The following is a 22402-nucleotide window of genomic DNA, read 5'->3' as shown; positions in this document are numbered from 1 at the left end:
CTGGCACATAGTTACTAATTGCATTTTTATTGGCTTAATTTTCTATAAACTCACCACTAATTCATCTCTACAGCCACTTTCCTGTTTACATAAGTCTGCATTTGATTTATTAAGCACACAAGCAATGTGTCTTCCTGGAGCCTCTGACCCACTGCAGAGCTGTGCCCTGGGAGCCCAGCACCTCTAATTATCTGGGGGCACCCTCCCCTTATCCCTAAACCTGGCTACCTTGTCTCCTGGTTCATGTTTATGTCTTTTTTATCAAACTTAAGTGTGTGACAGAACCAGGTGATTCAGGAGGTCTGGGGTGGTGCCCAGGAATCTGCATCTCTAATACACTCCCACGTGCGGCTACTCTTGGTGGTTCCGGGACCACCCAAGAGGAAGCACAGTGCTAAAGCACACATGTAAGTTCTTTCCAAAGATACAGTCAAGGGAGATCTATCTAGAGACTTGGAACATCTGAAAATGCCTTTATCTTACTATCACAACTAAGAGCTTGGCCGAAGAATTGTAGAGGAGGCCAACGACCCTAAACATCTGAAGCATAGCTCTATGATCTTCTAGACTGCAGGGCTAGTGGTCACTGGGACCTGTTTTTTTCTCTCATTGTCTCCAAAGTTCTGATGGTGGGGAAGGGCCTTGCAGTGGGTTTTTCGCCCACTGTGCTAAGTTAATTGGTTGGGTCCTTTCATCTCAAAAATCATGTTCTTCAGTCTTGAGAAACTATCTTGAGTTACTTCCTTGATCATTTTCTTCCCCATTTTCTCTGTCCTTTCTTTCTAGAATACCTATTTGGATATTTAACTTTTTGGATTCCTCTTGCTTTTTTTCCTTTTTTCTCCCATTTCCCACCTCTTTGTCTTTCTGCTCACTTTAAAGGAAGATTTCGTCAACTTCATATTCTATTCTGATGAATTTTAAAAATTTCTGCTTTACCTTCAATTTCCAAGAGCTGTTTCAAGAAATTCATACTGATTGTATATTGTTCTCATATCTATTCATTATGTCATAATTTCTCTCTGGGATTACTGATGGTTTTTGAAAAATTTTCTTTCCTGCAAAGTTTCTTTCCTTTGAATTTTTTTCTTTTCCTTCCATTTTCTTGTTATTTCTTTTTCAGCTGAGCCTTCAGTCAAAAGTTTGGTCTCCCTTGCCTGCCAATCACTCAATATTTAAGAACAGAGCTCTAAAGAGCTGGTGGGACGCTCTGTGGACAAAGGTGTGCTCACCTGAAGCTTCATTTTAGGATGATCAGGCCATTCCTTTGTATAAATTTATAATTCTCAGGCTCCCCTAACAGTTAAGTCTTTTCTCTTGGGCTGACCATATTCTTCATAGACTGCACATGGAGATGTGAGCAGAGTCAAGAGGAAGAGAAACAGCTGGGAAGGGTTGAAATGAACACAAACTTCTACTTAACCTCTCCACATTTGAATAAACTTCCACCTAAACCTCTCTACATTTCAGTACCAGAACCCTACTATCAACAGAACCTGCAATCTCTAGACCCTCCAGGCTCTCCAGAACCTCTATTTTAGACTTTCCAGAGACTAACCAAGTGCTGGGGTGAGGAAGAAGCAGGTACCAGTCGGAAGGGAAAAGGGATTTTTCAGGGCCTCCCTGGTGACGCAGGGGTTAGGACACAACCTATGAAGCAATCCACAGCCACTGCAGCATGAGTTCAATTCCCAGCCAGGGAGTAACCCACATGGCGCAACAGACCTCTCCTGACTCGCCCGTTGCTCCTTTTAGCAGTATACTTCAGTCAGTCTGCCTGTTCTATTCCCCACTCTGTCTCTGGTGAGTCCTCTCACCCCCCACACCTCTGGCCTGTACCCCAGCTCTTGTGTGCATAAATAAATAAATCTTTAAAAAAGAGAAAAAAAAAGAAAAGGGATTTTCACGTTGCTGATCTGCGGTTGAATTTCTCTCAGATCTGCTAAGACAGTTATGCTTCCTCCCTTTGCTTCCTAGGTTTGTATACTCTCTCTTCTTAGTCTTTATGGGTTATATTTTTTAATTTACTTTAATTTAATTTACTTTTTTTTAACTTTTTAAAAAGATTTATTTACTTATGCATACCAGAGTTGGGATACAGACCAGAGGTTTGAGGGGTGAGAGGATTCACCAGAGTCAGAGTGGGGAGTAGAACAGGCAGATCCACTGAAATACACTGCTGAGGGGAGCAGAGAGCATGTCAGGAGAGGTCTGCTGCACCATGTGGGTTGCTCCCTGGTTGGCTGGGGAATCGAACTTGGTGCTGCAATGGCTGCAGACAGCTTCATATGTTGCGTCTTAGTCCCTTGCACCACCAAGGAAGCCCATGGGTTATCTTTTTTTAAGGTAATTTCTTTAATGTCAGCTTCAGTGAGGGTTTTATTTATTTATTTATACATAAAAAAACTGGGGTGTGGGTTAGAGGTGCAGGGGGGATGGGGGAGGGGTGAGAGGATTCACCAGAGACAGAGTAGGGAGCAGAACAGGCGGAAGCAGAACTGAAATACACTGCTGAGGGGAGCAGTAGGCAAGACAGGAGAGGTCTGCTGAGCCATGTGGATAGCTCCCTGGCTGGGGATTGAACTCATGTAGCAGTAGCTGGTGATAGCTTGATAGCACTGAGACTTTAACCCCTGCACCACTAGGGAGGCCCCTCAGTGAGGGTTTTAAAGGAAGCAGGTTGGCATTCAAATTGCCCTGTTTTAACCAGAAGCTGGTGGCCTTGTCCTTCGCTCCCTTTACAATTCTTTATATTTTTCTTAGCTGTTAGTATGTTTATTGACATAATGTTTCTTATTCCTGGTCCATCTCTTCCAACAGGGCAAACATTCTTTGAGAGCAAGTGGTCTGTTCTCTGTGTGTGTGTGCAAGTGGTCTGTTCTGTGTGTGTGTGGGGGGTGTGTGTGTGTGTGTGGTGTCTGAAACAGCACCTGACACATAGCAGGTCCTCACAATACAGCCTATAGGTTAGGGTATGTATTCAAACGAATGTATATGCACAACGGCACACACATAAGGAAGAGCAAGAAAGAAGTCTGAAATTTATCCCAAGATGTTACGTGGACATATCCCAAGATGTTGAGAGGTTATTTCTAAGAGGTGGAGTTACATATGCAATTGTAATTGTTAAGCTGTTAACAATTATTAAATTATTTGCTTACTAATAATTGGTAATTATTTTGGTATTACACTTTCTAAAACCAACATGGATCACTTAAATAACAAATGTTAAAAACAAAAAAATAAGCCACACTTTAAAACTGGGGCCCAGAGAGGTTAAATAACTTGTCCAAAGTCACACAGCTAGCAACTGGTGAAGCTGAGATGTGGACCTAGCCAGTCTGGCTCCTCTATGCCACAGTGCCTTCCCAATGCCATAGGGCCTTCTCTTCTAGACCTTTCCTAAGATACCTGTGCTATGGTATGGTCTCCAAAACACAGACCTACTGCATAGGAGAAACATGACTGTGCTGGATCGTAGGCAAGGACAGCTAGCGCAGAGGTCCCAGGCGCAGGGGACCTGGTGGTCTTGAGGCAGCAGCTCTTCAACCACAGGGATATTTCAGCAGTGGCAATGGCCATCCATCCTGCACACACACATGTTCCTGCTCTCTGCAGCTCAGATGAGCAGGCTGGTAGGCCCCTGGCTTAGACAGCTCTGTCCTGCCCATCAAGACCCTTAGGGTCTCCTGACATGCTCTTGCCAATAAATCAATCCACCCCCCATCCCCCACTGAGACATGAAAGCCCAACTGCTTTCAGTGGTGGGAGGCAGGACCACGCAGAGTAAAGAGCAGCTGCCTCTCTTGCTCTCTGCCAATGCTAGCTTAGCCAAATCCCCAGGAAAATGCTGTTGCACATGAAACATGAAAATGCAAACCACAGACAGTCTGCTCTCCTTCCCATACACATGTTCAAACAAGACTGCTTTCCAGCCCTTGCTGATGACTTCTACAGGATGAGGTAATTTCTATGGCTCAGTCTGTGGCTTTTGCTCTCCCTTCATTATAGGAGCCAGTTTCAACTTATTTGACCCAGATGTGCAGACCCAGGGAGCAAGAACTGCAAAGCATGATCTGAGAGTGTGAGGCCCACCCCCCACCTTCCCTCCAGAGAGCCGAGCACAGCCACCCAGGTAACAAGCTGCCAGACCCAGACTGGATGACGCGTCATCAAAGAACTCTGAGAGATGGCAGCAGAGAGGCAGGGTGGGGGAGCGGAGGTGGGAGTGGGGGGTAGGGGGTTTCTCTGGCAGGGCCACACTGCCCTCAGCGCTGGCCTCGTGGTGCTCGTGGTGACGAGAGAGACCGAGTCAGAGGAGGGAGAGGAGGTTGTCCTGCTCCAACTGTGGGCCAGGAGGGGCAGGCCTCGCCATTCAGCTCTGCAGGGGCACTGGAAGCACTCAGTGGAGGCCTGAAGAGACCTCCAGAAGAAGCATAAACAGGGCTAGGGTGTGGTCCGGATCCTACCGGAAGCTTCAACCACTCCACAGCAAACCTCCAAACCGCTAATTACCTGTCTCAACGAAAGAAAGATGCTATTAGAGACAGATGAGAGGCAGATGCTGAGTTTTGCAGGACCCTGGATCTCACAGGCTCCTTCTCTCCCACTCCTCAGTTGTCTGAGGCCCAGGAGGGGGAAGAGGGACTCTGAACAGGACTGAAAGGCCCGCAAGCAAATTAGGTCACTCTGAATGCGGCCCAGATGTGGCCTTCAGTTACAAGGTATAGAGGGTGGTTCCTTACAAAAGAAAAATGCTGCAGGAGGATGGCTACGGGGGCTCACATGGTTATGGGGGCTCATATCACTGCACAAAGTTCCCTTTGAACAGTACGACAGAGAGCAGATATCTAATGAGATAACGGACAGTGCTGGTCTTAGAGCAGCAAGCCCCTCTACTTCCCCAAACCCAGCAGGAAACTCTACAAGGGCTGAGCAGACCAAACTATAAGAGTTATTAGACTGAACACTCAGGAGTTCTAAAATATGGCTTCTCACCCAACTTCCAGTCTGAAGGTGTTTCCTTGATTTGCTGTGAAAGGTGCACAGGTACCAATGGACCCTGCATGTGTTGGTGGGAACAGAAGAAAAACAAAGAATGCATCCTCTACCGAGAGGAGCAGAGAATGACGGGCATTCTAGATATTACTCATGAAGAAGTGTGGTTTGGGAGTGGGCTATAGAACCAGGAGGCCCCAGGCTGGCAGCCACAGCCACAGCCCAGGGCTGAGGTGGAACCAGCTACCCTGTGGGAAATTCACCCTCTCCCAATGGTCCTGAGTAAGCTGGCTTTTCTGCTGACTCAAGTCCTAAGACTGCTATAGATTCCTGGGACCTTGTCCCATCTGAGGGAGAAAGAGAACACCAGTACTGTGGTGGAGGCTTCATCTCAGTTACTCAGGATCTATTCATTTCTAAATAGTTCTGATCGCAGTGGCTCCTTGACACCCACAGGAGCCATGAGTCTAGACGGAGAACTGACAGAAAGCCCCTGCTCTCACTGGTGAAGGGTGCAGAGAATGGAGCACTCAAAAGCTCTCTGAGTTGAGGAGGCAGGAATAGGAGAGCTTGGGGCAGATTTCATCCACAGGGACAGCTAAGAGAAAGGGTGAGTCCAGACTCTGGGTCAAGAATTTTACTCAGGCCTTAGGAAACTTTCCATCTTGCAATTTCTCCTTGGTGTTATTCTCTTGTCCTTCCAAGCCCCAGAGGGGCCCTGGCTTACTGGCCTCAGGAGTGAGCTCTGAAGCACCAGGGAGAAAAGTACACAGAATCATGCCATTGTTAGGAGGTCTCAACCGAAGAAACCAAAGAAGTGAAGAGACTCGTGTGGACTCGCCCCATTCACAAAATCCCATTTCAAAGTCCAGCTGATGCCAGGCACCCTTGGCCACACTATCCCTCTCCTGGAACACCCCTTCTCCCTCCTGTCTGCCTGTCACCAAGTCCAGTTCATCCCAGGAAGTCGCCAAGACTTCAGGTGTGGGAGAAGTCACCTCTGCACGCTCCCAATGCACCAGCCCGCAGGAACCCCCTCCATAGCCACACTCATAATAAGCACCTCACAGAAACGTCTCCATAAGAAAGTGTAAGTCACCAGAATCTGGGGTCCACATGTCTTGGGGTTTTGCAGTACTTGTTGATGACATGATAAGCTCCATACAATGAGAGTCATTCAGCTGTAAAAAAGCAAGCAACCAGTGGCCCCAGACTCCAGGCTAATCTTTTAATCTGCTTCTTTGTTATGTCTGGTGACGAACTTAATGTTCTAGAAATTGTCTATCTTTCCGAGACTTGCACGAATATATTCTCATATTATTCGGAAGTCTAGTCCCCCAGTGCTAACCTTTAAGTGAAATAAACACTGGTGGTTGGGTACTCATTGTTCTAGTCTTTTCTTTCATGAGTTTACACAAATATGAACATATCTCAGACAGGTCTTTTCCTTTAAAGTGGGATGATCTTTCATGGGGTGTGTGTAACCCCAGTGATGTCCCATGACAGTCCACACAGATTTTCTTCCTCCCCTCTAACAGCAGCGCACACAGCTCACACTATACCTTGTGACACCTCCCCATGCCCCCACAGTCACTTAAGTCGTTTATTTTCCTATCACAAATGATGCTGCAGTGAACATTTTTACACCTCTCTTGCACAAGCAATTGTGTAAGCCAGACACCTGGAAGTAGAAAGATTTGGTCAGAGGGATGCAGGTTTTATAATCTTACGGTTCTAACCATGTATAAATTGCACCCCCACCCACTGTGCCTGAGCCCCTAGGAACCACTATATGCATGAGAGTTTAGGGGAAACTAAGGTGTTTGTCTTGGCTCATCGACGTCAGCTAGATAATGGTTGTGGCCTCAATAGCTGTATAAGCTACACCTGCAGAACTCACACCCAATATATCTAGACACAGTGGGATGCCCCCCAATCCTATTTAATGGTGGCCCTCAGACCATTTCAAAAAGCTATTGCAAGGGTAGTAATGAAGAACAAAAGGGAGCAAACCTATAACAGTGATGGGAACAAGTGTTAGGAGGCAGCAGAGAAGGGGAGACTAGTTCATTTCTGTAAGTCAGCAAGTGGAAAGAAACCCCTGAAGGGATGAGGCAGCCTGGAAAGAGCTGCAGCTACAGCACCCCATGGCTGGAAGTGATGCCAGCCTGGCCAAAGAGAAGATCTAGGCTCTGAACAAGCGGGTACAGAGGTCAGATTGGGAAATGAAGTTGGACACTGGGGTCAACTGAAGGACGGTCTAGAGAAGACACACCCCAGTCAGCTCCATGCACGACCACAGCCTCATCGCAGGGGCAGGCATGTAATGCCAGGTGACAACAGGAGGCTCATCCACCAAAGACGTTAAACCAGTAGATTGGAGCAAGGGCAGGCAAAATTTGATAGCAAATATTTTATAGGCCTTGCAGGCATACATAAATTCTTTTCTCTCATATCCTTAATTTTGTTTTCTCTCTCTTTTATAATAATCCTATAGAAATATAAAATTCATTCTTATCTTAAACATACAAAAACAGGGGCCTCCCTGGTGGTACAAGGGGTTAAGATGCAGCACTATGAAGCTATCTGCAGCCACTGCAGCATGAGTTCGATCCCCAGCCAGGGAGGTGACCCACATGGCATAGCAGACCTCTCCTGATTCGCCCGCTGCTCCCCTCAGCAGTGTATTTCAATAGATCCGCCTGTTCTACTCCCCACTCTGTCTCTGGTGAATCCTCTCACCCCCTGCACCTCTGGCCTGTACCCCAGTTCTTGTATGAATAAATAAAAAAATAAATCTTAAAAAAAAATACATACAAAAACAAGGAAGTCATATCTGGCCCACAAGGTGTAGTGTACTGACCCCTGGACTAGAGCGTGAGGGCTCCCACATGGACTCGGACCTTTAGGAGGGCTCCCCACATACTGAGGCAGGACCACCAGTCAATGAGGCCAAGCCCCGCTCCCACAACAGTGGCCCCGGTAGCTGCCCATTAAGGGCTGAAGCCATTTGCAGAAAACGGGCCTACCTCTGCATAGGGGCAAAGCCCACAACGAGTTGCTGGGCTGTCAGACTGGCTCTTCACTTTTAAAGACAAATAACTTAACATTCACCAGACATTAAGGGAAAACCAGCAGCCTGTAAAAGAATGACCAAAATAAACAACCAGAACCAGATCCCAGTAGAAATGAGATCATTTAAGGGTCAGGAGATAATTTTCAAAACAATTCTCATTAGTATGTTAGAGAAAGTCAACCCAATCTGGCCTCTGTAAAGTAAGAACAAGATGCTATGAAAATGAAATAATCAGAGAACAAGAGGGACGAAAAATTAAAACAATTGCCAAATTAAAAACCTTCTCTATAAAGTCTGGAAGGGAAAAAGTTAAGATAATCTAGAAGTCTGGACAAAGAAAGAATATGCATGAATGGGAAGTGAGATATTAGAAGTAGCACATGGGGAAAATCTAGGAAGTCTAACAATGAATAGCATTTCCAGGAAGAGGAAATAAAGAAAATGGATAGAAGGAAATTCTCAAAGAGTAAAAATTTGGCATAAGACTTCATATCAAAGGGCCCAGAAGTTCCCAGCATGATTAATGAAAAAAACCCAACCCCAAAACAGTCTTAAAAATTTTCAGAACACCAAAGAGAAAGATCACATTATACATGTCCAGAAAAGGAAACTAACAAAGTAAAACAAAAACAAGAAAACAAGTCAGCTACAAAGAAAAGAGGATTAAATGCGCATTAGCAACACTGGATGCTTGCAGTCACCAGAACAATGCCTTTAACATTTTGAGGGGAAATAAATTTAAGTTCTGTGTTCAGTAAAAGCATACATCAGAAGTGAGAGTAAAATAAAGGATTCAAATTTTAGCTCTCATGGATTCTTTCTGAGGAGCTACTGAAGAATGTAACTTTAGTTAAATGAGAGCGAAACAAGAAAGAAAAAGACATAGTTTCCAGAAAACAGTGGGTCTACCCCAGGAAGACTGGAAAGGAAGTCAGGGGTTGAGGAATCAGCTGCCTAGCAGGAACCCCAGGAAAGGGCAGTCTAGAAATAAAAGATTCCAGGAAGGAAAGGAAGGAGCTACCAAGTAATGAATTATCAAACTGAGTGACTGGATAATTTCAAAAACAGAGTAAAAAGTACAGTATTTTAACCACACACACATAAAAAAGGCAATAGAAAACTTTGTGAAAAAAGTCAAAGCTGGTTGAATAATGGTTGATGCATGCAACAAACTTAAAAGCAGCATGATTTGGAGGAAATGCTGGAATGTAAGAAAAGAGGCTCCACCTGACCTAGAGATCAAGAGGATCACACAGTGGGGAGATGGAAGGGGACGCTAATCCCAGTGTGCAGCCTAAATGCGCAGCACATGCGAACATGGCCGTGACAGCGTAAACACAATGCATGGTTGTCAACTTAGCAGCGACTGACAGACAAAACACACAAGACTTCACTGTGATCAGGCAGAACATACCATGACACTGGGAAGCCCAAGTACAGCTGACAGAGAAGCTGGGGGACAGTTCCCAGGAGGTGGGAAGGGAAAGCTGGTGGCACTGATAGTCTCACCTGACAGAAAAAACATCTGGTAGATGGAATCAGGACTAAAGATGTCCAAATACTTAGGATTCCAAAGGCAACTTCTTAAAACCCAAAAAGTAATAGCATAAACATCAAAAAGTTAGGGCCTCCCTGGTGGTGCAAGAGGTTACGTCTCAGCACTATTAAGCTATCGGCAGCCACTGCAGCATGAGTTCAATTCCCAGCAAGGGAGCAACCCACATGGCAAGGCAGACCTCTCCTGTCTCACCCGCTGCTCCCCTCAGCAGTGTGTTTCAGTAGATCTGCCTGTTCTGCTCCCCACTCTGTCTCTAGTGAATCCTCTCACCCCTTACACCTCTGGCCCACATCCCAACTCTTGCATGCATGCATAAATAAAAATAAATCTTAAAAAAAAAAATAAAAAAGTTGACAGGAGAGGAAAGGGTGAGGAAAATAAGGGGTTAATCTTTTCATCTCCTACTATGGGGAACTGATAATGTCCAATTTTGATACATCAAAACAGAGTTGTATTAGAATAATATTCAGGGTTTTATTTATTTATACATGCACTGGGTACAGTCACATTATTTATTTATACAGCACGGGAGGGTGAGAGAATTCACCAGAGCCGGAGAGGGCAGCAGAACAGGCAGAAGGACCGAAGTACACTGCTGAGGGGAGCAGCGGGTGGCAGGAGAGGTCTGCGCACCATGTGGGACCCTTGCCCAGCAGCTGGGGATCGAACCGGTGCTGCAGAGGCTGCGGGGCAGCTTTGCAATCCAGTGCTCAACCGCTGCACCACCAGGGAGGCCCCTATTCAGGGTTTTTTATTTATTTATGCATACAAGAGCTGGGGTATAGGCCAGAGATGCGGGGTGTGGGGGGTGAGAGGATTCACCAGAGACAGAGTGGGGAACAGAACAGTCAGACTGACCGAAATACACTGCTGAGGGGAGATGCTGGAGAGACAGGAGAGGTCTGCTGCGCCATGTGGGATGCTCCCTGGCCGGCCGGGGATCGAACTCATATTGCAGAGACTGTGGATTGCTTCATAGTGCTGTGCTTAACCCCTTGCACCACCAGGGAGGTCCTAGAGTAATATTCAGCTAAGGGTCTGGGGGAAACCACCAGGGGTACTGAACCCAGAAATTTTCGATTTTCTTGATACTTCAGTAAAGTCAGCAGAGCAGGATATGAGGCTGGTCTACAGAGGCTGGTTGACTATTTGGCCACGCTGTTGTGTGACTTTGATGCCAGCCCTAGCCAATGACTCAGTAGGTCCAGATGCTTTATTCAAGAAAGCTCCGTAAGTATTGCTGATGAAAAGTCCTAGTTAAGAACCAGACTGCTAAGTAAACTCAGGCATTCCATTCATCCTGAGATTCGGCCGTTCTCTGGTCTCTTATGACACAGAAGGCCCTGAGTAGGCTAGCCAGGCATTTGATTCCTCACTTTCGGGGCAGGGCACATAGCCATTGAATCTTGCAGAGAAATCTCAGAGCAATTCTGTGACTTGCCCTGGTGTTGTCAACTGGCTGTAAGCCTCAGGGTATCTCACGGGAGATGACAGAGGTGCTTGTCAACACCCCAAAGCCAGGCAAGGCTTTCCCTGTTGGTCGCTGTTCAGAGAACTCTTGTCCTTCAGTTCAGCTGCAAGGGGAAGGCTGCTGAAGACACCAAGGGAGATGGGGGTGAGGCCGTGCCAGTCTGTGCTGCAGGGGAGGTCACGGAGCCCGGCACTGGGTCTTCTGCATTGTCAGAAGACCAACACAGCATGCACCTCCTTGTGCTGACCAGGAAGGAGTTGAGTAAGGTCCTGCCCTCCTCCATCCCACAGCGGAGGCAGTTTGCAGGAACTAAATTATGCTAGTACCCAACCCCCAGAGGAAGAAGGCCTTAACCACTCTTACTTTCAGATACAGTGATTAGAAACCAAACTTGACAACGTGGGTGCAGTCCCATAACAAGTAGGGGAATATTCTCACTTCTAAGAACCTGGGAACTACACTGTACATAAAAAACAATGTGTTTTACATATATTTATATATATGCAAAGTAAGTACCACCTAATATCCTGTAATAACAAGACCCTTATGTCATGCTCTTGGGACATAGAGCATGAAGTCTAACACAACAAAACATCACCATAGCTTCCTGTATGCCCTGCCCCCGCCATGGAAGAGTGCCTTGCTGAATTAGGGGTTTACCATTTCTTTTTTGTCTTCTTGGTTTTACCATGTGTGTAGGCGTTCCTTAGTGGCACTTTGCTTAGTTCTGCTTGTTTTTTCCACTTTATCTAATCAGAATCCAACTGTGTGTATTTTGTCTTGCTTTTCTTGCTCTACGTGGTGAGATTCATCCTTCTTGACGTGGGGAGCCAGAGTTCATTCATTTTCACTGCCGTAAAGAAGCAGTCATGCAGGAAAACACCTTAATTTATTATCTATGCTATTTTTAGTTGATATCTGGTTTCTAGTTTTTTTCTACCATGAACGATGCGGCCAGGGAAACTCTTAGGAGAAGGAGAATGGCTAGCTTTTAAAATGCTCCTCCCAAACTAGTCCTCACTCAGGACTCAAGAGGTCCAGGTTTTTTTTTTTGTTTTTTTTTTAAGATTTATTTTTTATTTATACAATAGCTAGGGTGCAGGCCGGAGGCACGGGAGAGTGAGAGAATTCAACCAGAGACAGAGTGGGGAGCAGAACAGGCAGACAGACCAAAAGCACTGCTGAGGGGAGCAGTAGGTGCAATAGGAGAGGTCTGCCGTGCCATATGGGTATCTCCCTGGCCAGCCAGGAATCGAACCCGTGCTAGAGAGGCTGTGGACAGCTTCACAGTGCTGTGCTCAACCTGCTGCGCCACCGGGAGGTCCAAGGTCCAGGTTTTGACTCTGTAAAGAGGATGGGGAGGGAAACCCTGGCTGGAGCTAAAGTACTGGGCGTTCTCCGCAACCAAAGAAGACTTGATTTCCCTGGATGGTTCTGTTCCCCACACTGGCCTCCCTGGCACACAGATGCCTGCTCCTCCTCTCAACCACAGATCCCACACCCTGCTCCACAGCAGAGAAAACAATTGGCTTTTTTAGACGCAGTCTGGATTTCTGAGTCACACCCCTCTCCCTACTACTAGCCTCTCCTTCCCCAGGTAAAAGGGAAAATGGGTCTCAACACAAGAGCCCCATCTGTGGCCACAGGCAAGCCGTGAGCTGTAGCTTCAGCAGGAGCTGATCATGGCTCTGCCCTGCCTAAAGGGCCAGAACACCTAGAAGGGGCCACTCATCTGGCTGCTGTCCTCACTCGCCACACTGTCAAAGGGGAAGAAACTGCCCGTGGTCAGGGCCAGGCCCTTGCCCATAGGGTACATATATTCTTCCATTTAAGGCTTGTCTATTTTAAAGGCAGAAAAGCAAATATAGAACATGACTCAACACTTATTGAACACACGCCACATGCTAGCCTCTGTGCTCAGTGCTTTATAGACCTTATCTGGATGGGTCCTGACCCATGAGAGTGGGAAGGAAATTAATTTAGGAGATTAAAACCAGCATTTTTAAATTTTTAAATAAGGACACAGATAAGACTGGAATTAAGATGAGAATACCAGAGAGCAGCTCATAAAGTAAAGCTAAGTATTGTTTTATCAGCCTTTTGTCCCCCCTTACATCCATGTGTATTTTCCGATACCAGGTCACTGTGACAGAAGCTCAATGTCTTTAAGATGTTTTTATTACATAACCATCCTGAGGTATATCCAGCTACTAACATAAAAAAACTGAAGCTGTTTCCCCAACTTCCTCTGGATCACACACCCCAGTCACCAACTGTCCTTCCAGGCTCCTGATACAACGGCCTTTTCTCTGTTCCTCTTTCCTCACCCAGAACACATCTGTTGCGTCAGTCTCGCACGCTGTTTCACCCCCTCACCCAGCTTTCGGCACAGCTGGCTCCCTTCTATTCTTCAGTTCTCTGCTTGGGGGTCAGAGAGCCCTTGGACCCCAGCCTGGGCAGCCCTATTCGTTTGTGGTTGCTTAGACATTTACTTCCTTGTTTGCTGTATGCCTCCCCCACTCTGACTCCAGAGACAGAGATATGATCTCATATACTCTCAGGTACATACCTAGCATCTAGCACAGCGCTTGGCATCCAGCAGGCACGTCCTGTTTGTTACGCGAACACAGAAACTTCCCATGTCCTCACTGTTGGTAAACGACATTGCCAGGATTCCTGCCCAGGTGTGTCTGGCAAGCCAAGCCTGCTCTAACCCCTGCACTATATACTAAAACTCAAACATGGCAGACGTGCACTCAGGCCATAAGGTAGGGAAGCGTTGGCCAGTGCATCAAATCTGGTGCCCACACTCTCCCAATTACATCAATGGGGTGTAGGCCCTGAGTGGCTTACAGGAGCAGTCTCGTGGCCAGCTGAGGATCTCAAAGGAATAAATGAGGAGAGTGCAAAACCCTCAGGCTAGAAGAAATTTCCCAATGACTAGAGAAATACCAGAAGAATCAAGAGAGCAGCCAGTTCAGAAATGGGGGTTGAAGGCTCCCCTAGGCAAGCAGTGCTATGGGAAGGAAGGCTGGAGAAACTGCCAGAGACAGTAGAAAAACTCCAAGGGGCAACAGTCCAGCAGGTTCAGAGGACTGAGGCTGCAGGAACCTCTTTAAGACACCCCCCACCCCCCCCCCACCCCCCCGCACACATTAAGAGCTGGTGACCAAGACAGAGATTGGAGAGGCAGGACTGAGAAGGGCTGGCTCTGACAAAGGGGCCGGCCCAGGAATGTGTAGGCAATACCGCCACCTTGTGGTCGTGGGGGATGCTTGACCACAGGGGACACGATGGGTCAGTTTCTGGGCTCATTCTTCACTGGTCTTACTGCGCATCTAACACAGGTCTGGCTATGGTGACTGGAAATGAGTCTGACCTGACTCTGACTTTCAAGGACCCCTGTTTCCCACATCCAGGTAGTGACCAAACCCTGCTGAGTTTACTTCCCTCTTTTCATCACTTGTGGGTTAGCACCTCCAAATAAGGCTGGGAAGGCAGAGACAGTATCTTACTAATCTCTGAAGCCCAGGGCCCAGCACATCAGAATAATCATAGAGGCTACTATTTAACAGGTGCTAGGTGCTTTTAAGGACATTAATGCCTCTAATTCTCACATTTTACCTGTGAGGTACCTGTGAGACCTCCTAATGGAGATGTCAAGTAGGTGTTTTTTTTTTTTTTTCTTCCAATATGACCTGGCAGTTCTCGGAGAGGTCAGAGATGGATAAATGTGAGCACCACCCACACAGAGAAGGTGTTTACAGACCAGTGCCTCTAAAAGTTTAACATGCATGTAACTTACCTGGGGGGTTTGCTATAATGCAGATTCTGAGGCCTGGCGTAGGGTCTGAGACTCTGCATTGCTAACAAGCTTCCAGATGATACCAATGTTGCAAGTCCGAACACCCTTTGAGTGGGAAAATTCTGGAACAGAGGATGATGAGCTATGGCCAGAAAGTCAAATCTGGCCTATTGTCTGTTTCTCTACACCCAGCAAGCAAATAATGGCGTTTTTAAAACAAAATAAACAATCCAGTCAAGAAATGGGCAGAAAAACTTAAAAGACATTTCTCCAAAGAGGAAATGAAAATGTCCAACAGGCATATGAAAAAATGTTCAACATCCCTTATAATCAGGGAAATGCAAATTAAAACCACATTGAGATCTCACCTTATACCAATAAGAATGGCAAATATTAAAAAAACAAGCAACAACAAATGTTGGGGAGGATGTGGTGAAAAGGTACTTTCCTGCACTGCTGGTGGGAGTGCAAACTGGTCCAACCACTATGGAAAGCTGTCTGGAGGTTCCTCAGTCTACTAAAAATGGAGCTACCATACGACCTGGCAATTCCACTTCTAGGGATCTAACCAAAGGACACAAAAACAATGATTCAAAAGAACCCTGTACCCCTACGTTTATTGCAGCACCATTTACAATAGGAAAAATCTGGAAACAAACCAAAAGCCCAAAATAGATGACTGGATCAAGAAGGTGTGGCATATATACACAATGGAATATTATTCAGCAATCAAAAAAGATAAATTCATGCCATTTGCAGCAACGTGGATGGAACTAGAAGGAATTATGCTCAGCGAAATAAGCCAGAAGGAAAAAGAAAAATATCGGATGGTTTCACTTATAGCAGGAATACAGGGGAACCAAACACGACATCAGTGTAAAAAAAAAAAAACAGTACAAAACACAACAAAGCAGAAATGGACAATTATAAATCAGAGACATCCTGCAGGGGAGGAAACGGGAGAGGGATCAGAGGGAGGGAGGGAGGAGCACAGGGGACTGAGGTGATGGTGCACGGGTGCCTTGGTGAAGGAAACTCTATGGGGACTACACCTGAGGGGGTCGGGGGGAAGCAAATATTGTTTAAAAATGAACAATGATGTAAAAAATAAAAAAAAAATTAATGTAAAAAAAGAAGTTAAAAATCACTCAAGAGGGGCCTCCCCGGTGGCGCAGCGGTTGAGCGCTGGGTTGCGAAGCTGCCCGCAGCCACTGTGGCGCCGGTTCGATCCCCGGCTGCTCCCCAGCCGCCGGAGGAGGGTCCCACATGGCGCGCAGACCTCTCCTGCCGCCCGCTGCTCCCCTCAGCAGTGTACCTCGGTCCTTCTGCCTGCTCTGCTCCCCGCTCTGGCTCTGGTGAGTTCTCTCACCCTCCCGCGCTTCTGACTGTACCCAGTGCATGTATAAACAAAACAAACAAACAAAATAAATAAATAAAACATGCCTCTATAAAAAAAATAAAAAAAAGAATATGCTTTAAAAAAAAAAATAAAAAAAAAATAAAAATCACACAAGAGTATACCACAAAGTTAACATTTTAGCAAACTTTATAGTTTTTATGTGCATGTTTAGAGATCTTATAATTTAAACTTACTTTAACTTAACACTTCCTTTGGTCCCTCAAAGAAATATAATATGGAAAAGTCTTGATGAAAAAAAAAAAATGGCATTTTTATTTTTGAAGGGTTAAAAGAAAAAGAGAATACGTGACAAAGACCACTTGTGTCTCACAAAGTCTGAAATATTTACTCTCTGGTCTTTTACAGAAAAAGTCTAGAAGATTATCCAGGGTCAGGGTGTACAGTAAAATGAGATAAAGCTTGACCCCTGAAGCAAACTATTATGACTTCCAAATCACCACGCTTAGCTTGTGTAGGGAAAACAGAGAGATAATGCACTGTCTGTATGCTGACGCTTCTGCTAAGCCCTGGAAAAGAGGAGCTAACATCTCAAATTCTCAGGTGGGAGTAGGTAGGACTGGGAAAAAGGTATAGAAACGTGGAGTTCTGAGTGGTGAGGACCTGTGGGGTGAGTGGATGAACAACTGCCTCTTTCAAGGCTTATTTTAGACAAAAATGACAGAAATAGAAAGGTAAGGCAGGCTACCCCACTTGTGGTATGTATTACAGAAGTTGGGGAAAAATTAAATGGAAAAGGAAAGGCTGTGAATTCAACAGGGTCACTCCATGGAGCAGAACCTTCTGAATTCTGGCTGCAGATGGGGAGGGTAGATATGGTAGGATTGGGAAGGCTGATGGGGAGGGGTGGCAGCAGAATGGCCCCAGAGCCTACAGTTTGGGGGCTGCCCCAAGTGGTATTTGGCTACCGTCCCTTCTGTCATACTTCTGCTACCCCATGTTAAGGAAAGCATTTGCTTAAATGTCAAGGTCTGAGAAAGTAAATACAGCGGTCATTTCCATCAACTCGCACCAATCAATCTGACTCTCCTGCAACAGAGGACCAGGCTGTTGGGCTTTCAGTTGCGAAAGGTTTGCTTGTCTCACATCAAATACTCACGTATATTTTCAAAGGACACAATAGTGCCCTTTCTTGGGAGTGCAAAAAACACTAAATCTATCAAAAAGACCATGGCAAGATATCCATAATGTCAAACTTCTTAAATGCCGGAGGGCAAATAAAAAGAGGATATTATGAAACTGTCATGTGCTGTAAAGCAGATCCCAGAATTTCCGGGTTAGGAGGAACCTTGAAAGTCAACCAGTCTCCTCCAATCTTCCAACAAAGCTGCCCACTGAATCTGACCATCAAAACAGGAAAAGGCCCACCTAACACCTGGCTTGCGGCATGTGATATTCTTCTTCCTCTTCTTCATAATGGAAGAAATATTTGCGATTAAAAACAAATCTCTGCCTTTTAACCTCCAAGTTCCTGCCCTTTTTAAATCTACCCTTTGATCATAGTCCTCACATGCCTGATTAGATAGAGAATTCCCTCAGGGAAGAAACTAATCTTAGCAACACCCCAGCACACTGCTCAGTCAAGCGGTGTGGTGAACCAGTCCTTAGTCTTCTGAAAGATCTTCAAGTCTTTCTGCTGCTATTGGCTGTGTGATCTTGGATAAGCTGCTTAGCCTTTCAAAACCTCAGATGCCTCACCTGTGAAGTTCTATCACAATAGGGTTATTTTGAAGATTAAATATGATAATACTTAGAATAGCATACTTAGCAAGATGGCACAATGGTAAGGGTTTCCTGAGTATGACAGACATTATCATTCACTCTGTAGATGAAACTGTTCTAGCTCATGAATCACACTCCCCCAGAGCAGGGTTTCTCAGCCTCAGCACCACTGACTCTTCCTGCTGTGGGGAGCCATCTTATGTTTCGTTGCATATTTAGCAGCACCCTTGGCCTCTGCTCTCCAGCAAAAACTGCTTCATATATTGCCAAATGTCTCCTGAGGGGTAAAGGTTCCTCCTGCCATTGAGAATTACTGCATTAGAATTCACAAATCAGTTATAGAGTGGTTAATATAGGGCCTCCCTGATGGGGTAAGGGGTTAGGTCGTGGCCCCTGAAGCACAAGTTCGATTCCCGGCCAGGAAGGTGACCCACATGGTGCAGCAGACCTCTCCTGTCTTCCATGCTACTCTACCCCCAGCAGTGTATTTCAGTATATCCACCTGTTCTGCTCCCCACTCTGTCTCTGGTGAATCCTCTCACCCCTTGCACCTCTGGCCTACACCCCGGCTTTTGTCTGCACAAATAAATAAATCTTTACAAAAAATAGAGTGGTCACCACACCCCCTAATTTCCCACTGTCACGCTGTTCCCACATGCAGCCACCTGAGCCACCACTTGCTCACCACTCAATTGCCTTGGAGGGAACAGGTGATAGGTGCTGTAGATGTCATTGGACAGCTGCAACTGAAGCTCAGGGCTGCCCTTCAAGAGCTGGGCCACCTGTTCCACCTGAAACGGCGTCTTCTCCAGGATCACAATGGCATCCTCTCCATCCTCATCCCCAGAGGCCTCGTTCACCTGTGGGCAGAGATAGCATTAGGGCAGAGCCACAGGTGAGGTCTGGAGAATGGAGAGGGAAGCTCAAGGGGCCTCTGAAATTCTAACACTTGGGATGTACTTCTGTAGTCTTCTCTCTGGGGAAGGACAGCCATTGCACTCACGTTTTTTCTTGCAGAAAAGGCACCTCATTAACACAAATCCCTGGGGCAGCTCTCAAATCTTTCTCTTAAAAGATGCAAGGCTTCTCTGTTATTTTCTGTATTAGACTCCCAAGATCACTGTCCAATTCTCTCCATTTTACAAATGTATGCAGAGTCTGAGGTCTTGAGATTAAGTGGCTTGACCAAAGTCACATGAACAGTCAACGTTGATGCAAAAACCAATGAGCCCTAACTAACTCCCAGCGTGAAGGTTCTGATGGCTAAAGTTTTCAGCAGATACTGCAGCAAGAAGTTCTGACCGGGCAGAGAAAACCAGGCAGAACATTTTAAAGAACAAGACTCACACAGAGAGGCATGGTAGGCCCCCATCCTCCCAAAAGTGAGAGCTTCTGTAGGAGTTCTGGGGAACGCTAACACTTGCACATGGCCAGGCCTCCTCACCAGTTCCCTGAATGGTCTCCAGTCTTTCCTCAGTGCCCGCAGGAAAGCTGACCTAGTAGGAGAGCCAGCTGTGACTATCTAAAGATACTCAGTACTCCCGAAGATCAAGGAGGGTAACTTTCATCTCTACATCCCCAGCACGCAGCTCAGTGCTGGTCTGTCAAAGCAAGATGTGTGGAACTGAATTACCAATTTAGTAAAGTGTCTCCTGGGCTCGGGCTGAAGTCCTGTCCAGCGGGGATTCTATTGCCTAGTCTCTGTGTCGTTGCCAGAGGCATGAATGAGCAAGCCTGTGCAGCACAGCAACGGGGCTCCCCCCTTTACAGTCTAAATAAATAAATGGTGAGTGTTTGAGGAATTTAACACGTGATTTTTAATCTGCAACACACTTTACAAGTGTAGTTGTTACTTTTAGTAAGGGACGAATCAGAAAAGTGAGCCAATTCACTTCATTCTAGGTCATCCTGTCTCCTCTAAGCGCCCGGGCCCCAATGTATCCGGCAGCGCCTTCAGATCGTAACCGTCCCCAGGAACTAGGTTAGTATTTTTCTGCAGAGAGCTGGAGGGTAAAAAAATCCCAAAAACCCGCCCCCAAAGCGATGATTGGATCACTCCTCCACGCACGCCACCCCGGGGGTGCCTAATGGTACCTTCCCATGTAGGAAAATGATTTTGTCCCGCGCAGACTCCCTGAGCACTTTTTTCACTCTAAAGCCGGAGAAAGGTAAGCGCACAGGGTCAGAGGTGCCATTCCCAGCGCCTGATTCCTTGTCCTCTCTGCTGGGAGCTTCCGTCTTCTCGACCTCCAATTCGCGCTTTCTCTTGCTGGGCTGAGATACAGTGTCCGCCATGCTGCCGGGCAGGAGGTGTGCGCCTGCGCAAACCTAGCCGTGGCTCCGCCCCTCCCGGGCCGTTCCCGGGTATCTGCGTAGCCTCGGAGACTACAACTCCCGACATGCTCTGCGTCGGAGCCCGGGGTTCTCGGGGGGAGGGGGATGAGGGGGGAGGGAGATGAGGGGAGGGGAGGGAGGGGAGGGAGGGAGGGAGGGGAGGGAGGGGAGGGAGGGGAGGGAGGGGGGAGAGAGGAGAGGGGGGAAGGGGGTCCTTGGAACTCTGAGCCCTGTGGCCTGCGTAGAATGAGCGTTTTCATTCAAGCTACTGCCCTTGGTCTCCCCATTCCGGCCAGCCCGGAGTTGGGGTTGGTGCTGATGGTGGGTAAGACAAGACAGAGTCCCTGAACAGCCACGCTGATGTTGTTGCAGTGGCCAGAGATGGCAGACACCCGCTGATCTCTGAAAGCTTTGACACCTTGTTTGCATAGCTATTTTTTTTTTAAGATGTATTTATTTATTTATACAAGCACTGGGTACAGTCAGAAGCACTGGAGGTTGTGAGAATTCACCAGAGCCGGAGTGGGGAACAGAACAGGCAGAACGAGGAAATACACTGCTGAGGGGAGCAGTGGGCACGGCAGGAGAGGTCTGCGTGCCATTGGGACCCTCCCTGGAGGCCGGGGATCGAACTGGTGCTGCAGAGGCTGTGGGCAGCTTCGCAACCCAGCGCTCAACCGCTGCGCCACCGGGGAGTCCCTGCATAACTATTTTTTTTTTTAGAGATTTTATTTATTTATGCATACAAGAGCTGGGGTACAGGACAGAGGTGTGGGGGTGAGAGAAATCACCAGAGACAGAGTGGGGTACAGAACAGGCAGATTGACCTAAGTACACTGCTGAGGGGAGCAGCGGGCGAGGCAGGAGAGGTCTGCTGCGCCATGTGGGTTGCTCCCTGGCTGGCTGGGGATGGAACTCGTGCTGCAGAGGCTGCGAACTGCCCCATAGTGCAGTGCTTAACCCCTTGCGCTACCAGGGAGGCCCTGCATAGCTATTTTAATCAAAATGATACTTACGTTGATTCGTTAGCTTGAAAGGAATGTTTCTGAGACAAATCTACTGAACTAATCTTAGCTCTTGGTCGATTTTTAATTAGCACTGAACCCATTTTCACTTTACAACCATTTTCATTTTATAGAAGTCTTCATCGTGCTTAGTTCTTTATAGATTCAGTGCCTTTCCCTGAAAACAATGGTAAATGAACATGGGCAGAAAGGCATTGCCCTGGCCTGTTTCTTTTTCTTTCGGGTTGGGCTGGTTTGCCACGTGTGTATGCAGTTTGACCATGTGCCCGCTGTGCTAACCCTGGGCTTGATTAGTGTCAAGAGTCTGATTCCCTTATCAGAGTTTCTTTTGTTTCTTTCATTTTTTTCTTTTGGGAAGGAGGGGGCATATAAAATTTTAACTTATAATTTCTCTGCAACCTCCAGTGCTTGTGCGCCTACTTCCAGGGACCGGCAGCCTGTCACTTCTTCAGAAGTGACTCCCTTCTGCCAAAGCCATTGTATTTTCTACTCCCCACCCTTTTTTTTAACTTTAACTTGGGTGGTGGGGAGCATATTGAGAAGCAGGTTTTTAAAACCCTGTTGGGTGAATTTGTGCTACCTGTATTTGATTTATAGCATCTCATCTAGCTCCCACTTGCCATGACTTGCTATCAGCAAGACCGTTATAAATTATGGTCGCTTTGGTGAAAACTTCAGGAGAGCAAAGTGTCTGCTTTCCAGAAAAATAATTGTCATTTGAAATGAAATTCTTCTTTGAAGTTAAAAAAAAGAAAAGAAATATGTGTTTGATTTAAGGCCGCTTTGTGAAGTAGAGAGCATTAGTAGGGGAGACTTAGAATCTGGAATAATTATCTTCAACAACAACAAAAAAAATTAGCTGTTTGCCCACAAGTTTCCTGGATACATTACTCACTCCTGGGAATATATATACACGTAAGAGGTTATGAACTGTATGCAAGACTAGAACAAAATGTCCTCGGAGACCAGTGGCAATAGCAGAACCTGTTCAGAAAT

The 22402-nt window shown here is 46.5% G+C and overlaps 1 protein-coding gene across 1 annotated transcript in view; it reads right to left on the bottom strand.

Annotated features, from left to right (window-relative positions):
* Nucleotides 1–20386, bottom strand: part of DCPS (decapping enzyme, scavenger) — a 38387-nt gene extending 18001 nt beyond the window's left edge. Inside the window, exons 1-2 of the mRNA XM_037505592.2 lie at nt 20142–20386; nt 18733–18907 (exon numbers count right to left, since the gene is read on the bottom strand). Coding sequence (XP_037361489.1) covers nt 18733–18907; nt 20142–20342 — 376 coding nt within the window. The 5' untranslated portion in view covers nt 20343–20386. The remainder of the gene's footprint in view (nt 1–18732; nt 18908–20141) is intronic.
* Between the last annotated feature and the right edge of the window lie 2016 nt (nt 20387–22402).

Source organism: Talpa occidentalis, unplaced genomic scaffold (assembly GCF_014898055.3).
Source record: "Talpa occidentalis isolate TD23 unplaced genomic scaffold, MPIMG_talOcc4v2.1 talOcc4.12, whole genome shotgun sequence".
NCBI lineage: Eukaryota > Metazoa > Chordata > Mammalia > Eulipotyphla > Talpidae > Talpa > Talpa occidentalis.
This window is presented reverse-complemented; position numbering and strand designations above follow the sequence as displayed.